The sequence below is a fragment of the Oryzias latipes genome, chromosome 13 (assembly GCF_002234675.1).
Source record: "Oryzias latipes chromosome 13, ASM223467v1".
Classification (NCBI taxonomy): Eukaryota; Metazoa; Chordata; class Actinopteri; order Beloniformes; family Adrianichthyidae; genus Oryzias; species Oryzias latipes.
In genome coordinates, this window is record NC_019871.2 from 22,913,725 (window position 1) to 22,937,535 (window position 23,811).

General features: G+C 40.4%; 1 protein-coding gene across 2 annotated transcripts in view; it reads left to right on the top strand.

Moving 5' to 3' along the window:
- Positions 1-23,811, top strand: part of sphkap (SPHK1 interactor, AKAP domain containing) — a 36,731-nt gene that overhangs the window by 8,300 nt on the left and 4,620 nt on the right. For both annotated transcript variants that reach the window (XM_020708402.2, XM_020708403.2), the window contains exons 4-7: positions 17,587-17,646; positions 18,053-18,193; positions 19,507-19,771; positions 20,117-23,387. In XM_020708402.2, coding sequence (XP_020564061.1) covers positions 17,587-17,646; positions 18,053-18,193; positions 19,507-19,771; positions 20,117-23,387 — 3,737 coding nt within the window. The remainder of the gene's footprint in view (positions 1-17,586; positions 17,647-18,052; positions 18,194-19,506; positions 19,772-20,116; positions 23,388-23,811) is intronic.

A 23,811-nucleotide genomic window follows, 5' to 3' on the forward strand; every position in this document is an offset into this window, starting at 1 on the left:
CTTTTTGAGTGGGAGAACTTGCACAATTGGTGGCTGACTAAATACTTGTTTGCCTCACTGTATATATACAATACATGACACATTGAATCCATCCATTTTGTCAAAAATAGTTTACCGTAAATTCCGGACTACAAAGCGCACCCGATTACTAGCCGCACCCACCCATTTTCACGTGTTTAATTAGTTTTATACATACACAAGCCGCGGCAGAGTACAAGCCGCGCATGTGTTAGGCAATATTGTCATCCTGACAGATCACGGCCAGTATCCCAGAATGAGTGCAATTCATTAGCACATTGTGGGTGGTGCCAGCTTTGCCTCTGGCTCATGTATTTGAGTGTATCGACATCTGTCAAACAGCATGGACCTCTATTCTGTTCACAAGTTCCTCAGTTATGGTGTTTTTATTTCAATTTTTTTACTTATTGACAATCTAGGTATCTAACATAAAATTACAAACAGTAACCATATAATCAACATTACATCCCTCAGTTATGATGAGGAAATTTACATCCGCGATTCCACATTTCCCATGAGTCTTAGGGGCTAAAGGCGGGGCCAATGCCCGGCTCGCCATTCTGTTGTACGTGTTTAAGAATGAGCAAGTATCAGCAGTGCATGGAGGGGTGAACGGGTACAGCTCTCCTTCCGCTTGTGTCGCGGCAGCATTATGGGAGTAACAGGGCTGGTTAAAAAACACACCGGTAAAATACAGCAGCGGCGACTGAAAAGCGCGCGCCTCAGTGCGGCGCGTGCGTCAGAATTCAGAAGCCTCTGCACTCCGCGGACGCCTCTGCGCTCCGCTCCCGCCCCGCGCGCTCCTTGTCTCCCCTTCCTATCTACTCCGACACCTCTGGCCAGGGCGGCTTCAAGGAGGAGCACTTCGTCCCCGTTGCGCCGGTGGATGGAGCAAATAGTTTCTGTGCAAAGCAATCGGACTTAATACTGTACGTTTTGTGTATGAGGGGCGGATGCGTTGTTACGTGTGGGAGCCATCAGACTGCCATCGGCCCCGCAGCTCAATCAGCAGGAGAAGATGTCTCCAGCCCACACGGAGGCTGTGAGTTTTTCAAAGCAAAATTCCGCTTTTACGGTTTCCTTAGAAACCGTAAATGGAGTGTACATTCACTCCATGCGCTGTTCTCTCCGTCACGCAGCAAACCGGCTTTTCCAATCCCGTTGGTGACGGTGGACTTTTTTACGCTGCTTTTAACGATTGCTTTTAACTTGAAAGCTGCATCATATTGTAGCGGCGATCTGGTGCACGTTGGGTCTAATGGCACCAAAGGATTCTGGGATGCGGCCGGGCATGCGTGTTTCATTTTGTTGAACCATGACTGAAGTGTCTAAGACCTGAAGTCAAGTCCATGCTGTTTGGCTGCTTAGAGGTGTGTTGAATATAAATGCCTTGTGCTTGGTGTTAGATAAAGAATTCAAACTATTCACTGAGTTCGAAAGTATGTACATGGCGGCCGCCAATTAAATCCTTAAATTAGCCGCGTCACTGAATAAGCCGCAGGGCTGTAAGCGCAGGAAAAAAGTAGCGGCTTGTAGTCCAGAAATTACGGTAATTTTTTGCCTGCAAAAGGAGTGGGAGGAAGCAAATTTGTATAATTACACCCCTATTGTGCTTTACTTAACTATTATCCTAATTTTTACCGTTTCAAAATCTGGTTTGTAACTTCTAATTAGTAATTTATACCTTATCACTTTATTAAGTGCAGATTTAGTATTAAGGATATGACGTCTTTAATATTCAAATGCTCGATAAAACCATCAGGATCTCTGTCAGAGCAACTGAAAATTATTGTAACTAAAATCCCCTTTAAACCTTTTTTAACCGTACTTAACGTGTTTGAAGGAATGCCTGTATGTTTTCATTTTTAAACATAAATGTCTCTACACTTGCAGAAAAATCGATCCTATCAAGGATTAAATAAGAACTTTGAGAAAAACTCAGATTCTTTGGGTGGAAATGCAGCAGCCAATGGAAAAGGTGTGTGTGTGTTTTTAGACACCTTTTTGAGAAGAAGAAGCCTCATGGATTAGACAGCCTGCAGTTATTGATTTGACTCTGATCTCTGCATTAAAGGAACGAGTGTTTGAGGATTATGTGAGGCCATCCAACAGGAGGCTGAAGCTGAACTGGAAGTAAACCTTTTAAGATGATTATCCTCAACATGCAAACAAATCAATTATTGAATGACTCTAAGACATAATAAAATAGTTTTAGAACCGAAACATGGTAGGAACGAAAATATTAGAGAAGGACATGTGATCAAATATAGCCTCAAAAATTAGGAAAATGAAACTGATATTAAAATAAGAAATTTAGTTCTTTTTTGGGAAAGTATTACAAATAATTGATGCATATTTATTCTAAAGGATCATGAACATATAGATTTTCTTTTTCTACAATAACATAAAATAGAAAAAATAATACATTATGGAGAACGTGCTCTCTTTATTAGCTTGTTTACTCAGATGAAGAACAATGAAGAACATCTCTCTCCGCTGTGCTCAAAGCCTGAGCTGACAGATCCAGGTTTAGTGGAATGGCCAAAGAATGCCCCCCCCCCCCCCCCCCCCCCCCCCCACACACACACACACACAAAGGCATGCTGACAACTATTTGTGATCTCCTATTTCCCAAAGGACCCAACCCTATTTCTGCCCATGAGGGTGACTTAGCTGGAGGCATTTTACTGACAGTCAACTTTCTATCAGGTCTATCAATTTATCTCTACAATGTCACCTGGTGCATCGATTGCTTCCAAGTTTGGCCTGAACTTGTCTTTCTCTCACATGGATTGTAACAACCTTGATCATCTGGACTGCAAGGGTTTCCTCCAGCTATGTTTTTCTTCCATCACTGTTTGCTCATCTGGCACTTTATTTTGCTCTGATCCAAACACAAAACCACTAAATTTAGAAATGATGACTTAAAATACTGACATTTTAACTGATGTCACTTTTGTTTCCTCTGTGACTGAAAGGTAGATGAAAATATTGTAGTTTGCATTGAAACTTGTCATCTAAGTCAGGAAATACTGTCTGGGGAACAAACAAGCCGTAACAGTTGGTTGGGCGCCCAATAAAGCTACATTAGTCACCTGTCAATCTAAAGACCACACCCACAATTTGTGGACAATTTTAGTGTCGAATAAATACTAAAATGATAAGGCAGATAAAAATGTTAAAAATATTAAGAGGTTAAAAAAAGGGTTTTGTAACCAGATATAATTTAATTTCTGAATGTCATAAAGGCCAATATCATGCTATTTTTACACCTTTCAGAGTAAACTGTATCATTATAAATGATCATATATTACCTTTGGCATACTAAAGAAAATTTTTTTATGAAATATGAGATATTTTCGCAGTACATTTTCCTACCCGGAAGTAAGACGACTGGATCTCTGAGGCACCAGCCCTCACTCCGTGTGGGTGATGACATCAACCCAGAGCCAGCAGTGTGTCTGTGTTTCGCCCCTGAAAAAAAAAAACATCCAGACTTTTGCAAGATGGATGTGTTTATAATATGTCTTCCAGTAGTAGTCCCGGGGTTTCTAAAAGACAGGCGTCTATTGGAGACCGGTGTTTATTCCATCACAGACAGAATAGTGATGGCTATTGGGTTCATTTTGAGTTGAAATTCGGTCTAGAAATGCCGAAAGCACCAGATAAATATGTCAGGATTTGTTGAAATGATAAGGACATTGTATTTTGCTCTGATTAGCACTGGCTGTGAACACTTCTTTTCTTTTTGAAGCATCAATCTCAGTATCAAAAATCCTTTTCACTTTCTTGCAAGTCGTTTTCCTGGAGACATGTCTTCCATCATCAGAAAAATGCCTGAAGAGCATGTCAAAAACCCGATTTTCATCAGAGTAGGGCTTTTATAAAAAGTGATTTATGCTTGAACAAAATTGCTACTGGTTTTTAACAAATCTGTCAACAAATGTAAACACAGAGGCTTTTTACTGTGGTAAGTAAAGGCTATGGATGATACAGTTATAGCTTTAAATGGATTTTGCCCTAATCACAACTTATTTCTTAAGCAGACTTTCTGTTTAAAATGCAATGTGTCACAGGATGAGGTGGCAATGTTTTCTGCAAGGTAAATGCCAGAAACTCACAAAAGTGTTTTGACATTTTTCCTGCGCTTGCTTAAAGATGCCTCGAAAGTCTCTTAATCATGACCAAGTTAACGGAAATAGTATTAATTCAGCTAAGCGCACCGTTTTCACACACTCATGTGGCACTTTGTAAGTGTGAGCACCTTCCTGCCGAATCAGGTGTTGCTCAAACCTCAAGGAACAAGCTGCGTTCTTGAAGACAGAAGGACAGGGGTTCATTTGGAAATGAACGTTTTTAGCAGAAAATGTTTCAGCTTCTGGTCCTCTGTGACATTAGAGAGAAACACACAAACTATAGACCCCTTGCACGTGATGTCGCAGGGCCTGCGTGAACACCCTCTTAGCCATTTTGGGAGTCAAAGTATGGGAGTCAGAAAAAGACGTCACTGCCGTGGATCTCTGTCATGTCGATCTTTTGTCCTGTCCGCTCAATTGTCGGCCTCTGATCAATTCCCTCCTTTTGTCGTTTGACGGCAAGACAAAAAAAACGCTGCAGGGTCTGCTACAGATGAGAACCGACGTCTTGTGTCGTCATCACCCCCCACTCCATGCACACACGCACAAACACAATGCAGACCTGTCTTAAATATTATCAAGATGTATTCCTTTAGATTGACAAGGTACAAACAGCATTCGTAATACAGCAATGCAATGAGCATCAACAGCATTAAAATTGCTATAATAATTTATCATCCACACACGATGTGGGTGAGGATAACAGGGACTGACGGAGAAAAACAAACAGCTCAAGCACATTCAGGCTCTGCAGGAACCTGTGATGCTGATTCCTACCATTTGCATATTTTCAGGAAAAGTTTGCATGTTTTCCGTTATTCGATCTCCGTTAAATATTAAAAAAAAGTGCTGATTCCATCACAATTTAATTCACAGCAGCCTTACAAAAGTAACAGATTGACACATGATAAAACCTAAACGGTACCCATTCCTAAATATATATCATTTTGAAACCCACTAATAAAAATGCTGTTTTTTGTGTTTTTAACATGTTTTAGTCACATTTTTTCTAAAGATGGAGGACAGATATACAGTACAGACCAAAGGTTTGCCCAGTCTAAACTTGTGGTCTGTACTGTAGAGAAAGTTAAGCTTAAAATTGCATTTCGGAGTAATTCTTTTTTAAATCATTGTGAATCTTTGTTGTACCACTAATGTTAGGCGGGGCTTGTAAGGGCCCGTAAACTACCGGCAGAGCCTATTTCACGCCAACAGTTCTGCCCACTACTAAAATTTTCCTAAGATGGCCTTTGTTAATGTTAGCTAGCAACGTTTTTTAACTAATAAATAATGTGTTAACAGACACTTTTATGCATTAGCTTGTATTACTAAGTTTATTATTTAATGCATTAGTTAGCAGTTAACTAATGTTTATTACTCAACACTACTTAATGTATAACAAAGCATCAATAAATTGCTTAGCATTATGTATGCATCAAAAACATTTTAGTTCATATATATGTAAAGCCTTAATTATGTCTGAAGTAATCATTTACTATAGTTGTTTGTAGTTAGGCAGCAAAAAGTAAGTAAAGTTTTAACTAATGATTTTAGCCAAATCTCGTAAGCATTCCTCAGCCACAGTTAATAATTATGAAATAATTATTGGAACCTTATTGTAAAGCGTGAACAATTACCCCTTAGGACGTACTTCAAGGGGTCCATAGTGTTCAGATTTGAGTAACTTTTAGACAGACCATCTAACCGTCCATCCAAACACCAACTTTCACTTCAGACTAACTCTTGACTCTGTTCTCCTGAATGATCACCCAAACAAACATCTCTTCATTTCACTTTGTAGTGGTCAGCTTTTCTTTCACATAGCATCTCATTATGGAAGGAAATGCCGTGTAGTGGTTTTTATGAGGTACAGTGTGAGCAGATGTGGGCCATCCTCCTGCAGCATCGCTGTCGGACCTCCACATGACAAACTGCTCTTTCTAATTTTCAGTTCACTGTTAAACCTTCACACAGCCAATCAGTCAAATGAGAGTGCGTGATTGATGGCAACGGCACTTTCCTCAGTCTTATAGAGGAAGAGGTGGTCTGGAGGAATAATGAATACTTCAGATAAATGCAGCTCAGAAAAAGGCATTCATTAAAATACAAAGACAAGATTTCTGAGGAAGTTTTTATTTAGGACAATGAAGATTTATCTGTGACCCAAACTGATTCCATGCATTTTTGTCAGTCTAACTACTCGTACTGATTCAAATGAGATTGTTTCATACGATGTTTGTGTGTTGAGCAGCTGACTTTTCCTAAAATGGTGAGGTGTGGAAGGGCAACAACTGTGAGGTAAATAAAAAATAAGATCTTAGCAGTTTACGTCTTTGGCTTCATCACCCACCTCTGACTGCATCAAGTTGTCACCTTTGATCATTCACTCATGTTTTAATGCATGAAGCCACAGAGAAGTGTCATGTTGCTGCGATAGTCACACTGCATTTCTTCACTCTGCTGAGGGATTTGACAGTTTGAGCAGTTTGAAGACGAAAACAGTACATTATAATTCATTTTTAGGGGTGAGTGCTTATACAAGTGTTATCTGATAACATTGTAATGGTGTCAGATATTTGCATGATTTAAAAATTATTTTATTTAGGATATTTGTACCCTAGATCAGAAGTAAAAAACATGCATGAAAAAGTAAAAACAAGAATACATCTAATTTCTGAGAAGACCTGTGAGTGCAGAAAGTCAAACCCAACATTTGTACCGGTAGCTATTAAATGCATCTTTTACCAAACTGAAATGAGGTGCAGTAACTCTTGATTCTTTCTCTGTCTTCTTGCACTGATTCAGAGCATAAGATCTGTTCAACTCCAGGTTCAAACACGTCCCTGTTGGATACGGTGCACTCAGACCTGTCCCTCAGCAGCAAAAAGACTAGAAGAACTCAGGAAATGGGTCACAAGTCATGTCAGGAACATGGACTTAAAGCAGGATCAGCACAGGATTACAAAACCTTTCAAAACATTTTTCTTCAAACTGCTGTTGTGATCCACACAGAGACTGATTTGACTTTAATATCTGTTGATTGATATGTATATTTTCAAATGCAAAGCAGGTTAAAGTAAAAAATTGCTTAACTGAGAGCGGAATCCCTAAAAACCAAAACCAAAAAAGAGAAAGTAACATGCATTAATCAAGAATGAATTACTCGTACATGACATCTACACATAAAAAACCTAGATTAAAAAGACACAAATACTTCTGAAAGGCTTCTCTATCTGCAACAATTTGCTTGAATAACTGGAAATATTTCCATGTCTTCACATTTTGGTTCTTAAATGCCTCATATTTAAATGTAATTTCTTCAACACATGCATTTTGTCAGGTGTCTCTTATGCATTCGTTTAAATTTGAAACGACAGCTTTAAGGGCTTTTCTTTTACCCCAGCAAGCCTTTGATCTGCAAAAACAGACTTCTCTGTCTTCTCATAACCTGCTTGACTTGCACTTTCCTGTACAGTAGAACTACAATGAAAGATTCATTTTCAAATTTTCTAACCTGTCTAATGCAAGATATCAGCCCAACGTTGGCACGCAGAGATGTTCCTGCCTGAGCTGCAACATTTTCCATGACAGATTTATATTATTTATGCATCGGAAAGAACCAGGGCGGCATCAGCGACGTGGTTTTTTGCTTGAGGCTGCAAGCTGAGCAATCCACCACTGAGCCGTGATTGTTGGGGTTTGATTCAGAAATAGAGAAGCGCAGCTGCTGAACAGCTGCAGAGATGTCTCCCATCGTAAGTTTAAATCACTGTGTACATATACTTTTTTTTCTGTTGCTTTAAGTTGTAGAGTTCATGATGCCTACATCTCATCAACACCTGTTTTAAATAATGAGCACTTAATTAGGCCGGTCGTGACATCCTCATGCCTGTCTGGTTTCCACGCCAACACCATGCGGTTTGTTGCGAAAAAATGTGGTTGGGCAGTCATTGAGCCTTGACGCCCCCCCTCAAAATACATCAAATGAATAAGGCTTAAATTGAAATAGAAAGAACCAAAATGGCCTGACATAAGTCCTAGTGCATTGCAGATTAAGCATGATGCCATGACCTTGGAGTGGGAATAAGGCTGTGTTGGTATCCTAGAGGATATTTTTCATTCAGTGAAAGCAAAGATTAAGAAGGATTTGGAATATAGACATAGTGCTTTAGGTTTGTTTACTTAAGCTACTCTCTGTATGAGCTACACTTAAAGTCTTCCCTCTGCATTCGTTCAGGTTAAGACCTGGCCCCTTTTTTCGTGTTTGATGTGATTTTGTTCAGTTTTGTTGGAGTTGTTGAGGCCATTTCCCCGACCCAGTTTAAGCTAAGCTTTACATATCATCATTACAGTTAACCCAATGATAGAGGGGAGGCCCTGCAGTAAAAGAACAAGTCCAGATCATTGGCTTTCCATCTCTGTACGAAAAATCCATATGACACCCCTGTGTCTCACCTACATCACCTTAGCATTACATGCTATTATATGTGTTTACTACAGCCTGTTGCCTGCAGCATGCCTAGAAAAAAATGTGTATAAACATGTAAGCTCTTCAGGTTCACCCAGCAGTGTATGACCTTGATAATGCATGCGGGCCACCAGCGTGCCCCATGCACATTTGCCCATTTTTTACCCACAGTTAGCCTACACCCCTTTTCCCATCATCCATTTGTCTACACACTCACCTAACAGCCCCTCACATTATTTGCGGTTGGCAAGAAATATTGGAGCTATCCAGCCATATAGTTTTGCGCCAGATACCAGCTCAGACAAGGAAAACAAAGACGTACATGGGCCTATTTGTCTGAAAGTGGATGCATCAGAATGGAGGGGAGCAGGGAGCTTGCTGGCGTTGAGGCGTTGTGGGTTCTACATCACACCTACAAGCCTTCCAACAGCCATTTCCAACAATTTGAATAAAGAAATACTCAGAAATGCAACTGTAAGCTTAATTTTCTTTATACATGTCCTCCATCATCATAAAAAGGCAACAAGAAAATGTTAAAAACACCAAAAACACTATTTTCACTGGAGTGGGTCTTTGCGTCAAAGCAGTATTTTTTTCTTTGTTACTTATTAAAACACAAGGAAATATAAAATCGTAGCTGCATTTTATCCCCTAAAATATCATAATCCCCACCACTGTATTGATATGATGTCGGACAAAGACTCTAAAACAATATGTTCATATTTTTATCTCACCATCAATGGGTTGACATATTCAAACAGGTTTTGTGTTTTCAAACAGTATTTTTAGGTTGCATCTTAAAAAGAGAAGCCTTATTTAGGTAAAGTTTGCCTAAAAGACGAAAATATCTCATCAGTCTTAATTGTGCTGTCATCACCTTTAAACACCTACAGGGCTTTAACTGTAGCTAATAGGTTTTCTGCAGTATTTCAATGCTGTGATTGGTCTGACCTTGGGACAAGCTCACTGGACTTGCTCCTCTGGGAACCTCTGGAACAAACTGTACTCTGTGTTTTCCAATCATTTCTCCAACTCCAGTATGATCGAGTCCATGCTAAGAGTGTTTTGTTGCTTTCTGGAGTTGTAGGAAAATAACCCATTGTTGCTGTTTGTCCCCCTCAAAACACTTAAAAAATTCAATCCTAATCAAGGGCAGTTTCAAAATAATGGTTGCGTCTTCTGATAACCTTTTCATTATTCCCTCTTAACAATGACAGTATTGCATAGTTTTTCCGGTCTGTTTCTTGTGTGCATTTATATAGACATGTTATCCAGGGACCAGATGGGATTTAGCTCGGTCCTTTTATGTCAAACTTCAGTCCAGAAAGTTTTATTAGTTTGAGTTCATATTTGGGTTGACAGGGAAAAGAAAAAAAGGGTGTTTATGGGTGTTTAAAAGAAATCACTAAAAGCAAAGTTAATAAAAACTTAGAGTGCAGATTTCTATATGAATGACAGAAACAAAAATATTACATTTGTGAAAGTATTACATTGCTATAATTAGAGCTGGATTAATGAAATTGATTATCAAAAAAAAATTAGTCTTCACTTGAAAAACACAAAATCAATTCACTAAATTATTAGCAATTTATTGTCTTTTAAAGGCAAGAAAGAAGCTTTTGTGGGGTTTCATTGAAAATAAATTATAATATTATCATAAGTATAGTTCCACCTATTATTCAGCTTAAATCAACAAAAGAATTTGTTATAGCCAATCATTATTTTATCAGTGCTGAGTCATACATTGAGTGAAGTTGTAAAAAATGAATCAAAATCAAATAAATTAAGTATTTTGCTTGTGAAACACAGACGTAAAAAGTACCACACATTATGAAACTGTACAAAACGTATTAAAAATGTTCTAGACGTTCCTGCTAGTTATTACTAGATAAATAATGCATGTTTTTGACAATGGATTTTTTGGGATCCTTGTTGGCAGGAATTGGGATAATGGAAGGAGTTTCTCAATGACTTCTTTGTCGGATCATCATCCCCCTGATGTCTTTGTTTTCATAAGACAACTTAGAATCCGAACATTTCAGATAAAAATATTTAAACAAAATAAAAACTCATTTTGTTATCTAAATTTATTGTTGGAATGAAGATGCGAAGTACACAGTTTTACAACAGATTAAATATTCACTGTAACTTGTTCTAAAAATTAGGAACCAATGGCACCAAAGTCTTACGGGACTCAACAGCCTCCAGATTTGTGTGCATTTTACAATTGGTACTATTAGGCAGGGGGCACAATGTAATTAATATATAAGCCAACACAGCCTACTTATTACGTTTTCTAGCAAAAAGGGAGGCAGAGGCAGCAAAATCAACAGCTGTGTGTGGGAGGATCTGAGTAGTAAGCAGAAAAAAGCGAACTGCTCAGAAGGAAAGAAGCCAGGATGAACAAAGCAAACTGAACGTGTGTAGAGGTTTATAGCATTAGGGACTGCATCCATGCACAAAATGGTTAATTGAAAGTATGTCTGTGAGCACACAAGTTATATTTGTTCGCCTAAGTGTAGAAAGAAGTCAGCCTGCATTCGGTAGAAATGTGCTTACACTTTTTTCTCGCTGGGTCAAGTATCAGCTCTTATTTCTAAGAGTTTACTCTGTACGAGTTCTTCATAATGGCATTCTAATGTGCTTACTGGTTTCGTAAAAAAAAAAAAAAAACTACATTGACAACATGTTGTCACAGTGATCTCAAGCATAAACTCAAAAAAAATAGAAAACAGGCTCATTACATTTGAATTTATTCAATTTCACACATTTTTTTGTATGGTTGCTTTGATGTTTTCTGGTTTATGATGTTTTTATCTTCTTATGACAGTGATGACTTTTTTCTCACTCTACACCTCTTTGAGCATTCAAAGGTTGTTTTAATATTGTGCAATGAATAAATTTGACTTTGGCATTTAGTGGCAACATTATTTTCCAGCAAATAACTTCAACAATATACATTTGCCTCTATTCATTAAGAAGGAAATCCTAATCATCAGCCGCTTAGTCCAGCTATATTTGCTGTTAAAAGCATGTTGTTTTTACCCATAAACAGGATTTTTCCAGTGATGACCCACATTTGAAAAACACCATTAGAAGCTTATACAATGACTCAGCATATATGTGCCAACTCTAAACTGTTTAGCATGCAGGGCAACTCTGCAGGATAACATTCACTTTTCAGTGATACTGATAAGAGGTCAGTGGCATTTTATACAGCTCATCCAAGTATCAGGGGTAAAGCTGAAAGCCCAGATGAGCTTAGAGAGTCAGCTGATGTGTTTTTAACCCTTTTGCTATCCTAGGCACTTTAACATTGGGAGTTGGGTCATCTAGACCCACTAGACAATGCGCTGAATATTTTTTCTTCAATGATTTGTGATCTTCACTGGTGTCCATGGATTACATGAAATCTTTCCACTTTTATCCACCTTTGTCATGGTAGGGAGAACACGTCAATGTAAGGGTGGGGTCATCTAAGATAGCACAAGGGTTAATTACCGTCACCAGCAAGCCTTAGTCATATACACCCACACAAGTGGTGGATATGTACGGGTGCTATGGATTTTTGAGTTGTCTGGGTCCGTAGAGGGTCATAACAAGGGGTGGCTGCAACTTAAGTGGAGCGCATGTGTGTCTCGCAGTTCCCTTGTGGTTCTTAGAGGCCATCACTTGGGAACTCATGAAAATGGAAAATCCGATTGTTTTGAGTGTGGTAAATGTATTGTTAAGCATTTGAAAGGCTAATGTAAGTTACACGCACTTATGACGTACGGTTGATACTTTTGTACGATGTCCTAATGCCAGGCTCTAGTCCAAGGGTGTCAAACTAAACATGTAGGACAACGGGCCTCAAGGCCTGGATCTTGACACCCCTGCTCTAGTCTTTAATAAGGTGCAAGTACTGGCTTCTTACTGACTGCATCTAGAAAAAATGTGCATGAACATTTTCACTCTACAGGCTCACCGAATAGCCAATGACAGATATTTTGTGCGCACTAGCTGCGTGATCAGTACAGCTTTCCCCATTGTTCGCCCACAGACAGCCTTTATTCACCCATGAGGACAGTTTGGACTAAGCCTTCTGTTTGTGACTAAAGTGGTAATGAGTTTAGATCCTGTTCTTCAGATCCATCATTTAGAAGATGATGAAATATATCGATAGCAGTAACTTCCTAGAAATGTCACGTAGTCGCAACTGTGGTTCATTTGAGGGCAATATTGCTTGTATAGAGCACTGACCAGAAAAATAGTGATTTTTGGCCCTCTAGACATCTTTTGAGTAAGTGATCAACTCCTTATCTGTAGTAGCATTTTGTCTTTTCTCCTCTTGTGTATTTTGTCATTCATAATGCAGCATGGTTACATTACTCACTTAGTTTAGTCTGTTATGAACTTTGTAGTTCTTATGATTAGTGTGTTTCCCAACCGTGGAGGCCACACAGCCCACCTATCTGTAGATAGCCCTGTTGCTTTTACAACTGCAGCTGAATCACAGAGTTCACTTTAACCACAACTCTTGTTCTCAGGAAGACCTGAGTTTATGTGTTTGGTCCTCACCAGAATTCATTTTCATATTTCTCAAACCAAATGGACTGTCCAACCAAAGCAACTCTGGAGCGGACCAAACAGCTCAGAGTGGAAGCACCATAAGAGTTAAATGTCCACAATTCGAACCAACATCCAACTGTGGTATTGGAAATGGTGGTATTTTTTTTTTTTTGTCTTTCAAATACAAGAGAACAGAAAAATAAAGACGTAAAAATAGATAAATAAATCAAATTCATTTTAAAAAATACGAAGATAGATTGTTTCTAAAAACGCTAATGATTGGAAAGACCCAAAAATGACTCTGAAACTACGTAAATCATACAATAGGATTACCATAAAACAACTGCTGTAATTGCTAAATTTAACCAGGAGCTATGAAAGACTAAGGTAATTATAGCAAGAAGTTGTAACTGAGACAAAAAAAAATAAAAAAATAAAATAAAACTGCAGATTTAGACCAAGTGTTTCTCCACCAACTGTTACGTTTGCTTTTGTGTGAGTAAAACCTAAACTGAGAAGAAAGGGTTTTGTCATAACACAAGGCCCCTGTCATTTAATGTTGTTTATCATTGCACCTATAGGGTTTACTTTAAGGTGATCATTTATTTACCATTACAAAAGCCAATACTATTATTCCGCTAAAAATATTTTTTAAAAGGTTTTTTGAACATATTTGTCATTTGATCTCAACCTAATTTTCTCAGTAGCTCATTGAGTTTCTGTCCACTTTAAGCTCAGCAGTCCATCAGCACTTTGTGGTTAGAGTCAAGTTTCAGTTAAATCCTGAGCACGGCTGTAATCTGCATGAGTCAGGCTCCGCATGGAGCACACACACCCAGATCCTATCATAGGAAGTGTAATAACACAGCAAAATGGCATTGGGGGTCATCAGACAGAAGATTTCATGCTCTCAAACCACAGGATGAATCAAGGTTAAAAGGTATTTAGGGTACCGTATTTAGGCCACCCCTTTTAATGCCTTTTGTTTATGCAAGTGAAAATCTTTTTACTAAAACGCCAAGATAACATTTTACCTATGCAGGATTAGTGCCTTTTTTACTCCGTGACTTATGTGATGAAAAGTGGAGACAAAACTGGAATATCTCGATTCAATAATAAGCTGCTTCTGCAAACCTTACCCCACCATTGTTTCTGAAAAGAAAAAGACCTCGAGATGATAAAAAATGGTGTAAAATATTTGTTTCCTCCTAATTCGACATTGAGAAGAAGCAGTTATAAATACCTGTAGACATCAATTTAAGATCAGAAAAAACACAAAAACTCCAGGATCACTATAATTAAAGGCTTTTTATCTTCCGCAGGGTTTCTTAGGGCAGCAGTGTTTGTACAATCAGTTTACCAGACTCAAAAGATTGCCTTTCTGAAAAGACACCACTTCAAAACCTGTTATCTGGAATGAGCAAAAGTATTTTCTGTATTTCATAAGAAGAAATGTCCATCACAGATACACTGAAGCAATACTCTCGTTTTTAATGTTCATAAATAACCCACACTACTAAATGACCAGAGCACAGTCTGCAGATTTAGCGACAAAAAGTGGTGTTTGCGGTTGCCATCGACCTTTTGACTCATTGGGTTTGTGATATTTTTTTGTTTTTCACATCAGCGGCATTTGTTGTATTGAACAAACAGTAGCTGCTGGGAATTTTATATCCCTTAGCAATTCAAAATATTTTCAAATTAAAAGGCAGTATTGATCCTGGAAGTACCAAGAGGCCATCTGAATTCCTCAGAGTGACAGTACTGTGTTTGTTCTGACCTCAAATCACTGTGTATTAGCTCTCTGAAACGTGAAGAGGAGATCTGTGCACAGGACTGTGTTTTGCCACCTCACACCTTTTTGACTTTGTACAATCTATTTATCACACAGAAATCGATTGTGTATTTTGTTTCCAGCTATCCTTTTATCTTCCTCAGATGATGTTTGTCCTGTTTCTTAAAAACGGATGGAATCAGAGTATGTCTCCAGGCTTGTGCCACTATCAGATGCCAATATGGCTTTCTCTTTCCTAAATTTGGAGCAGCTGCCTCTTGGCTCTCACTGACTGATGGGTTAAATTGCTCCAACCTCTCCTAAGGTCAGGAAGATCATTTGTGTTTCTTTTTCCACTCAGTCTGAGCAGACGGTGTGACGGCAGGCAGGGGAAGGTGTCGCTGGTTTCTCCTCGAACAATTTCTAATATCAGCTCATGTGAATACTGCTGAGGTGCTCTAAAAAAACAGACAAAGCACATTTAAATTTAACTACTGTAGGTAAAAAATTCAGACAATACAGTCTCTTTTTAGCCTCTAGATACATAAATTATGCTAACAATAGATAAAGAGAGGCAAATATCCTAAAAAACGACCTTCCTCGAAAAAGGACTCGTGCCAGAAAATGGTAATATTAGGCCATGGTCTATGTTTCAGTTAATGGTGTGAGTTTGTTGCTGTAGCAGTGTGCATGTTGTTGACATTTAAAGGCTTTTCTAGCAAAAAGGCCCTCATCACACACAGTAAACTGACATAAGTAATGGAGACCAAATAGGCAGACTGTTTTTACCTCTGTGAGTACAATGCAGTCATCATTGTGCGTGGGCAGTAACAAGAGAGAAGTTCTAATTGTATTCAGATTGAGGCTAAAGGTGAAGCACAGCCTGCCTGAAAGATAAATATTATAATAATCAATCAGGGTTACAGGCTAAAGACTTTATAACATTCCAAAGCTTTTTTAAACTGGCCTTCTGGAGCCTTCACTACCCAAAAAATGTTTATTTTGACATTCTGTTCTAAAGAAATGAAACAGTAGCAGAACAACTGACAGGTTTTTAGAAAAAAACAACACATTTTAGTCTAAACCCAACAAAAACTAAAGCAGTTTTGATCAAGTGGCATTTTAATGGTAGCTGACTGGGAAGAACACTGTTATGATTTCTTGGACTTTCTTCAGCATTCTAAACTGTTGATCACATCATAAAGGGTGGAGATCAAGAAAAATTTTCTGGTTCTGTCTTTGGGTTCTAATCCTGTCTCACTAACAAAATCTGTATAATATTCTTTGAAAACCTTTTTTTTTCTAACAGAATAAAGCTGTCACAAGCCGTACCATATATTATAAGCCATAGCCACATGCACTCATATGTGGGTTGACCTGTATGGGTGATTCTGGTTTTAAGCTGTCTGGACCAATGGAGGGTCGTAAAGAGGAGCGGCCGGTTCAAGACACATCTTAAGAGGAGCGCAAGTGTGTCTTGCAGTTCCTTTGAGGTTCATCAAAAGTGGAAACCGCCATTGTCATGCGTGTGATACTTGTATCGTGAAGTAACCGTAAGGCTAATTTAAGAGACTAATCTAAAGCTATTCTACTGCTTTTCACAATGTTCATAACATACACTACTAAATGGTGAGAGTCTGCAGATTTCATGATTTCATAATGCTTGATGGTTGCAAATATCTGATGACAAACTTTAAGTCAAAATGGAGCCATGTGAGAAACATAACAGTTTATCCCGTGTTTTTTAATGTGACAAACATCCAATTATGGTCTGCAATCGTGTACAGAATTTGATGCTCGTCTTGATGTTAAAATTTGTTTAAAAGTATTAAGGAAATGTCACATTTAAAAAATACTTCTCAAAAGGTCTGTAAAGATCAAACCAAACACTTCTTGAAAAGTTGTCAAAATGATATTTTGAAACTAGATATTCTTTTTGCAGGAACAGAGAAAAAAGACAGGGGGAAGATGGTGGCAGGTGAAACAGATGCAGATACTGGGGAGCTTTGGAAGGGGTGTCTTAAATAGGCAGCAGCATCCCAACTGGGTGTCTTTTGCATTTGAAAGGATAAGAACACCCCAGTCACTCACAAGATCGCAGAGTTTGATCATTAACGACAACCTCACTGTTTGGAATGCAAAGGAGGACTGTGTGCACGACAGAAGCACCACATCAAGGTCCCTTGGTCATATATGCTAGAATGTGGCTGCTCAGGTGGGAACCCGACCTTTTAAAATAGTTTCTCTTGATTTATTTACTTGACTGTGCCAACTTACATCACAGGCTTTGTGCTTTTAAGTTCAACAGCCATTAGAAAGTCCCCAACTCCCACCGCTGACACAAGGACTCCATCATAGACCATTAAACCTGCAGCCTGAGGCAAAGGCGTGTGTGGCAGGAGGAGAGGGAGGCTGAGCCCCTCACAGACAGGAGAGTCTTCTTGTGGAGGCCTCTGCCAATGAGAGCCTTGGTTATACTACATTCATTGGCAAACAAAAAGCAGCAACTAGAGCTTTAAGTCACATGAAGGTGTTGACTCAAGTGCTGGAGTCAATGGCATTCGCAAAGGTGGTTATGACTTGGTGCATGCATTGAAACATCTATTGGGATGCCATATATAATCATGTTGGTTTTACAGATCTGTTTTGTGACTTTGGACTCTCAGAAAACGGACTGTCGGGATGAGAAAAGCATGAAGGTAAGCACCTCCCTGTTCCACACTCGAACCCTCCCTCATCTCATGTCTCTTGCTTGCTTTCTGTCTTTTGCCGACTTTTCGTCTCTCAGGATCTCTGTTCATTGTGCTTTGCATAAATAGCTCACATCTGTAACCATGGATGCAAGATTCTTACCCAAAATAAGAGGGCTGATTGTTTGGATGATATGCGGATTTTGCAAATTACTCTGACATTGGTGAGCAATCGATAGTTGTTCATGCAACACTCGGCCCCTTTCACCAGACAGGATTTTAATCTTCGTGGGACCTGGAATAACATGGAACCAAATAAGATTACATTTAGAGTCTGGAAAAGAAAAAAAGGTCACAATATTATGATTAGTTCTATGAGTGAGCCCTACCTTTGTGCTTTGCATGTATCTTGCAGAAATTGGCATCAATGTCTCCAGACTTGCCAAAGCTCGTTGAATTGCTGACTCTCCATCAGCCAAAAGAAAATGAAATTTTACTGCTCGGGGGCCTAGAAGCTCCAGACTGCAGCCAAACACACCCACAGTCTCCCCCGCAGGTAAGTTTTCCATGGTTTTAAAATTCTCACAAGCATTTCCACGCTTTGAATAAGCCCCCCTGTGTTGCAGACTGTGTACTATGAGCTGCTTTGTTGTATAAAAACAATATTTTATGCTTTTGTCTGAGGTAATATATCTCCTTATGATAGTTCATAAAAGTATTTTAATCTTTTTTTGTCAAACAAAACTATCCTAAAAAATGTTGAATGTTAATGTATTTGCTTTCTACTTTCATGTCACGCTCTACTAGCATTTCTAACTTTTGTCCTGTGCCAACTGACTGAAAAAATCAGACAGAAGTAGATAAATGAAAAGAAAAGTAATGCATAAAAGATGTATGATAAATGATTCTTGAAAGTTTCAGGGAAAATGAAGTGACTTTATCACTAGACACACTTTGCCTTCACCATGTGAGCTTATATTCAACAAAGACTCCTCCTCTCCAGCAGTCGAGTCAGCTTCATGCTGAAAAGAAAAAGTTTGACCAATGTTTGTGAAAATGAAAGTCCTCCATCTGGTGAAAAGTTGACTTAATACTACAAAATTTTGATTTAGAACACTTTAGTAAAATAATACCCCCCAAAAAAATCCATACCTTAGAAGATCAATGCTCTTTTGGTTCTTCTAAATCCATCACTGTTAAAAAACAATTTTTTTCAGAGTCAATGCACAGGAAGAGACACATGCACAGAGAATTAAAATTAAATTCAGAAGCCTCAAAGAAAGCTAGAAAAAAGGTCCAACAGACGCACAAAATAAATGGCTTTCTTTGTAATTTCACTGTATAGACCCACTCCGATGAAAAAAAGTGTTTTTGGTGTTTTATTCTTATGGCATTTTCTCATGATGGAGAACTTATATGAAAGAAAATTCTGTTTAAAATTGTATTTCGGAATATTTTTGTATTAAAATAGTTGTAAATCAAGAATAGATGAAAAAAATCTTGGTTGAAAAAGAGCTTATTTCTGACGTAGAAAATATAATGCGGTCAATAAGCTCCCTGCTCTGCTTTAACAGAGAGCTCTCAGTATCAGGGATAGGGAGGGCGGCTGCTCTGTGCCAATGGTCCCGTCCATAATTCAGAGGCAAATTTCTAATGAACAGCTACCACTCTGTAGAAAAATGACATGATTTTTTTTATTTTGGCAAAAAAACGGAATAATCATGATTAAAAGACCCCCTGTGAGTGCTTTTAAAAAAGATCAAACGGTGAAGGGAGTGGGTGTTTAACTTAAAGTCTGCATATGCTTAGTGCGTGCATTATGCATGTAGAGTATCTACCTCCATAAACATCCATATGCGCTTCTTTCAGGGTGGGCAGCAGAGGAGCACAGGCGTGTGCTTGCTTCAGTGTTCGGGGAAGATGCGCCTGGCGCCCCCTGCCAGCATCATCTCTGAGCTCAACAAGGTCCTTATGGGCATGCAGTGGGGGAGGGAGCAACAGTTTTATCCTGGTCGTGGCGTCGGACAGAGAGTTGATGATGACACCAACCGCTCCATCTCATCAATTGAAGAGGACTTCCTGACGGCCTCAGAGCACCTTGGGGACGACAGTGAGGATGATGGCTTAAGAAACGGTGACCTTCATCACTCTTTGGCGAAAGGCTTTGCTTTAGAAATGTACAAATTTAATGCAAGACTGTCTAAAACCGGCAAAAAAAATGTAACCTGTAACTTGTTTTTTTGTGTGTTATTTCTGCAAAGTGTCCCCACAAATTATAGCAATGAGTCTTGGTACACTAGATATAGAAAGTACTTTAAATCAAGATAATGATTAATTTGTATTGCAATAAGAATTTTTTTATAACCAATATAGATTTGAGTCACTTTTACTGTTTGCACATTTCACAAAACTAAATACTTATGAAGAAATGTGTGCAGACATTAAATATATGTTGTGTCTTTTCTCTGTTTCTTCACAGAACCAGACAGCAGAGAACTTACAGAGAGCTCAGCTGAGTCTACACAGAAGACCTGTGTCAGACCCACACCTCACAGGGTGCCGCTGGCCACTGATCAGAACCAGGAGGAAGGTTGTCCACCAGCCAGCATCCACACTGAGGAATCAGCTGGTCACTATGCCACAAATCTGGCTGAGTCAGTACTGCAAGACGCCTTCATACGGCTCTCTCAGGATGAGGCCTCCTTTGTCTCCGAAGCTGCTGTCAGTGTGTCCTTTTCTACTTGTCCATCCAGCCGGCCCCATCCCTACATGACCAAAAAGCCGTCACAGCAACGCACGTGCTCCTTCGACCTCCCCAAAATTGTCATAGTTCAGAGTCCAGACAGTTCTGAAGGGGCTTCTGAATGGCCAGAAACACAAGTTTCTAATGTACAGCACCAGGATGGTTCTGCAAAAACTGCAGAAATGTCTCAGAAGGAGATCCAGTCCCATGTTCATACCCAAAATGGAGGACACAAACGTGTGGAGGTGGCTTTGGCCAGTGCTGCTAGCGTTATTGGTACTATTACAAACCCACAGCTGACTGAAAAACTGTCCCTTGAATCTGCGTCAGAAGAAAACACAGAGGAGGGCATGGGGGGCGCCACAGTGCGAGGAGACTACAGTGTCTCATCAGCCATGTGTGGCATGGCTCAGGTGGCTGGGGCAGTGGCAGCTGTGGAGCTAACGGAGAAGGCAGAGGAGTGCGGTAATGTAGACTCCACTGAGGTCCACACAGCTTTGCAGGGTCTGATGTCCGTTGCGAAGGCCTCCACAGCCTTACCACTACACTGCAACGTGGCAGAGGGCACAAGCGTGGAAGCGTTTCGGGCCAACATTGCTGAAGTGTTGCACAGGGAAGCAGCTGAAGTACTGACTCAACCACAAGGGTACAGAAGTGTGGCACACCTGCTGGAGACCACTCATAACAAGATAGTGGATGGCATTACATGTCCGAGGAAATACTGCCTGGATGAAAGCGAGGTGGATGATGTAATAAATGAGGTGGCAGACAGCCTGTTCAAGCATGCTTTAGAGAAGGCAAAAAAGAAAAAAGAACTGGAAGGAGCTGGAGGAGAGGTTCACAACCTTCAGGTTTTTCTGCAGGACAGTATAAACACCCTGCTCTTTGATATTCTCTGCCTGACACAAAAGAAAATCAGCCATGTGTCCAGATGTGGCCAAGAGTCTGAGGAAACACAAGAGGGAGACGCTTGTGTGGATGAGCCAGCGACTTCAAAGGAAAGCAAGAGTCGACTGGGTCAGTTACAGCAGTTAGGTTCCCTCGGTCTCCACGTTAGTGGTGAGAGCCTGATCAGTGCTGAAAAGCCTCATGTGCTGCAGAGCCTTAAGGATAATCAAATGCTGCAGAATGTTTCTGTTCAGTTCAAGGAGAAGCAGCCCCAGTTGTCATGCAGACAGAGTCTGTGTCAACTCAAAGACTTTTCTGACAAGCAGCAAAGCATTGGTGCTGTCAAAGAAACATTAAGTGAAATCCCAGTGAACAGCATAGAAAGGAGGAGTCGACAGACTTCCTTAACCACACAGTCTTCTCTGAACTCATGTAGTTCTCTGTTTACGATGAGGGCGGATTTTGAATCCAGAACCCCCATTTCTTGCTACGCTGAGGATCTGGCTTCCACTGTGGTCTCTATGGCCACAGAACTGGCAGCAATCTGCCTGGAGAACTCCACTGGGAAGCAGCCATGGTTCTGTGCTCTCAAGGGGACGTGCCCTGAATGCCCAGAGGCCTACTTGATGCCAGCTTGCCGCACAATGCTCCGGAGAAAGGAAGGCCAAGGTGCCAATGTGGCGTCTAGAAAACACAGAGCGCCGCGACTCAGTGAGATTAAGAAGAAAACCGAGGAGCAACCTGAGCTGATGGAGCGGCTGGTGAACCGGGTGGTGGATGAGTCCATCAATCCTGATGAACCGCAGGATCCTTTTGCTCTCTTTGCATCTGAAGTCACAGCCAGGATCATGAACTGCCCTGAACTCAATGTGGTGGACACCTCCAAAACAGGCCAGCAGCGCAGCAGGCTGCAGTGCGAAAGGTGGAGCCGGGGGAAAGCATCTAGTTACGAAAGCATTCCAGAGGAAGAGGCTGATCCTGCAGGAACATCCAACACCTTGGGTCCTGGTTGTCGGTTAGGTCAGAATTTGAGCCGAGGTAGCTCAATCTCAAAGCAGTCAAGCTGTGAGAGCATCACAGACGAGTTCTCTCGGTTCATGGTAAACCAGATGGAGACCGAAGGCAGAGAGTTTGATCTTCTCCTAGACTACTATGCTGGGAAAAATGCAAGCAGCATTCTGGCTGCAGCCGTGCAGCAAGCAGCAACAAAGAAAAACGGTCACCTCAACGTCAGAGCCTCATCCTGTTTATCGAAGCAGTCCAGCACTGAAAGCATCACGGAGGAGTTCTACAGATTTATGCTTCGTGATATGGACAAGGAGAACAAAGAATGTGGTATTGCCAAGACGAAAGAGTGGAACAACAGCCTTTTCCCCCCATCTCCCAGGACACCCTTCTGTATACGACAGTCCTCTGTCCCTGATCGGCGCTCCTCAGACTCACGACTGACTGTAAACTCGCCCATTAAAGCCAACTCTTTTGATGGATTTGCCCGCAATGTGCATGGAGACACTCTAAATATCTACCCCTCCTGCTCGGTGTCAGCTGCAGGGCTCTGTAAGTCAGACTCCTGCCTCTATCAGAGGGGTAAGACGGACCAAATGACAGACATGCTGATCCACGAGACTTGGTCGAGCTCCATTGAGTCGTTAATGAGGAAAAACAAGATCATTGCTGATCCAGAAGATAGCATCGAGTCAGAAGCCTCAGGAGAATCCCAGATCCATGTGCAGCAATTTGCCAATCGACTGGCAGCTGACATCGTAGACAGTGGCAAGTCTGCACTTGGTGGCCAACAAGACGCAAATGCAGGAATATCTACATCACATCCACTTATGCCCACTTCAGTTGGTGAGAGGAGACGGGGCTTCAAGCAGTCGCATCTTTCTTGCAGTCGAAATAGGTCTAGCCAGGAGTACCCTGGCAGTAGAGTAGGCTCTGGGTCCGGGGACTGCAGTGTACCGTTCATGAAGAGCCCAAGGGAGGTGCCTCTAATCCACATAGAGGGAGATCAGAGGGTTGAAGAGAGTTTATCCAATTCTGAAAAAACAGGAGGAGAAGCTCAGGAAGCATCCACGGACATCTTGCATTTGGAAAAGCCCACTGCCATCTGCAACAGGTACATAGTTTCCTGCCACACCCATCTTTTGAAAAACAATAATAAATGTTAAAAAATCAGTGCCTGGGTCTGACCATAACAAAATGAAAAACCAGTTGTCTGAAGATTATTTAAAAGATTTCACTTTTACAAAAGTTCTTAAGCATTCTAAAGTGATGCTTAAAGTTTAATCTGAGATTGGCAGGCACAAAGAATCTGACTTCACAAACAAATCTCTTTTGGAAGCCTGTAAGGTTTTACAACTGCGTTCCCATCTGCCTCGGTCACAACCTTACGGGTGGATACGTGATGCCTGTAGGCAAAAACTGGCTAAACATGTACGGGACATGCAGGTGGCCAGATGAAATATCATAATGGTAGGCCGCTTGGTGAGCCCGTAGCATGAAAATGTTCATGTACATTTTTTTATGAGTGTGCTGTCACA